This window comes from Sphaeroforma arctica, assembly GCF_001186125.1.
Source record: "Sphaeroforma arctica JP610 unplaced genomic scaffold supercont1.4230, whole genome shotgun sequence".
In the NCBI taxonomy this organism is placed as follows: Eukaryota; class Ichthyosporea; order Ichthyophonida; genus Sphaeroforma; species Sphaeroforma arctica.
Window position 1 is genome coordinate 1 of NW_014036328.1, and position 2,627 is coordinate 2,627.

The following is a 2,627-nucleotide window of genomic DNA, read 5'->3' on the forward strand; positions in this document are numbered from 1 at the left end:
CGTATATATATTCATATGCATAGACATTTACATTTACATGTACATGTACATACACGTACATCTTATACATATACACATACATACGCATGTATCTTCATTATATTGTGTGCATGTGTGTTCCTATATCATGACAATGTTTAAATAGCGAACAGAGCATATGCAGCACTTTTTGATAGTTTCTATACAAATAAACTCATCGGTAATTAACTATTGGCTTTCTTGTCATCGACATGCCTTTTCTATGGCTTCTCTAATCGCACGTATTCTCCATATTTTTTGCTCTGGGACACTATCAATATTGAACGTAACAAATATACGACGGAATCACGCACAAGCGCACTCTCATATCTCATAGTGTCATTCTGTGTCATTAAACGTTTGAAGAAGCACGAAACAGTCAAAACTACAAAGCCCAATGGATCGACATGACAAACTACGAAGGGTTGAATTTATTCCAATGTTACGCACAAGAATAGCCCTCGCGCGATTTATTAAAAGTGAACAGAAAGGGTCATAGTTTACAAAGCTAGGTCCTTGAGTGTATCGTCCAGCTCCTTCTTCACAGCAGCGTGTTCTTTCTTGGCCGCCTGAACAGCATCTTCGAGGTCCTCTGCCTTGGATTTGAGTGACGCATTCTCAGCGTCAAGGGTTTCTACCTGTTTTGCGTAGTCGCCACTGTGGATGGTGTATTTACGATAATCAGGACATATTGATAAAACAATATGATACGCACAGATCACAATCGCATTTTATATATAAATTTGGAAACATGTAACACCGAACGCTATATGTGTGTATGTACACGCGTGATTCACTAACAGGCCCAGGTCAAATGTAAGCCGTGTAGTACTAAAAGAGCGTCTCTATATGTATATACCCCCAAAGAATCTCTGGAATAATAACTTACGTTTTCTTCAGTTTAGAATTCTGTGCCTCAAGGTCAGACTTCATCTTGGCTACATCTCTCTCCAGTTGCTTGATTTTTCTTTCACGCTCTTCGGCTTGCTGTTCAATGCCTGTGTGTTGTAATTTCAGTTCTCTGATGCCATCCTGCAATCAAAATAAATGCTAATTAGTACATCTATGTGAATGCGGAGCCTGGTACCATGAACATCGTAAACACACACAAAGCACATATCCAAAAATGCTGCCAAAACTCAAATATGTTCTAGTCAACAAACCAAGTGTGTACAGTCTATGCTAATCGAAACGCCGAATGACCAGTGATTCGTTTAAGGGCTACGGCGGTGAATGATGAGCTTTATCTCTACACCTTTGAGAGTAAACCGCAGAATGCAGAATACGTGCAACGCAAGTTGCGCCTCAGTAATACCGCGCGATATACTATACAAAAGCAACCCTCCACAAAAATTTGACATCGCACAAATGATCGCAGAGTTTTGCAGATTTTGACGAATGTAAATATATGATGCAAGGCAGACATTGATAGAAACCCAGTGCAAATAAACACGACTGGAATAGTTACAACCATGAACCATCGAGGTCGACAATAATTTTGTGTCTGTAGCGGAGTTAGCAAGACACGAAAACTTGGACAAATGACACACCTCCAACTTCTCAATTTCGTCTTCTTTGACTGAACCACCAGCTCTTGCCTTTCGTTCGGCTTCGTCGGCCTCTTTCTCTACTTCAGCCTTTTTCTGGGCGGATACTTTGGCTCTGCGATACGTCATTTTGCGATTAGAGTTTAGTATCAACAACGTGACAGAATTGTATGTATATAGAGTGGCACATTGAGGACTGTGAATGGGAAAAGTCGTTGTGCGTTGCAAGTTACGCCTAGGTACATCTGCTATTTTGTGCAACGGCATGAAGTTCAGAACGTGCTATTCAATCGACAACAGCACCAATTTTGAGTACCGCGTACAGGTTTACTATGTACCCAGGCAGCTGTGGGAAAGCACACAAGATTGATGAACATTTCGACTGAATGTTATCTAACTGGCAGTATCCCGTGTATGATATATGTGAATACAACACCTTCGCAAACTACCATTAGCGAACTGGCCCGGTGCTGGCTAGAAGCTTCAGATTGACTTGAATATTGGCAAGATGTACATCTATACTATGCAATTCTACGGGTATAACCAACTACAATTGAACAAGCCGCACCGAGGCTCCCGCGAGCATTTCATCAGGTGCAAATTGGGCTGTAAAGTGTTTATACTGCAGATATTCCATGATGTGGAAGCACGAAAAACACACAAAAAAATGTTCGTATACGGAGAACAAGTGATTCACTTCGATAGGTCGCTAAATTATTCATCGTGAAACACATGATATACCAGCTATACAACAAACAAATACGTGCTTATAAAACCAGCATAATCAAAAGCCGAAGTGGCACTCCTAATTAACTGCAAGCTCTTAATATTCTCTGACAACAGAAATTCATTTCGAATGCGCATAGAATCTAGTATAAGGTGGTTTTATAGGCCAGCAACAAACGAATTATTGCGAACCATTTCATATTCGTCCGTCATCGAGCATTAAATACTACATACAAACGAGAATAACAACGAACATCTTCGTAAATAGAATAGAAGATGGAATCAACAATCAAACATAAATATATCAACAGACACATGCATTTAAATATGTATATA

General features: G+C 39.9%; 1 protein-coding gene across 1 annotated transcript; it reads right to left on the reverse strand.

Annotated features, from left to right (window-relative positions):
* Positions 1-518: 518 nt before the first annotated feature.
* SARC_14156 (hypothetical protein) lies at positions 519-675 on the reverse strand (the record flags this gene model as incomplete). The annotated part of the gene is made up of 1 exon (XM_014291711.1): positions 519-675. A coding segment is annotated over one exon (157 nt), but the record flags the coding sequence as incomplete, so codon positions are not given.
* Positions 676-2,627: the final 1,952 nt, after the last annotated feature.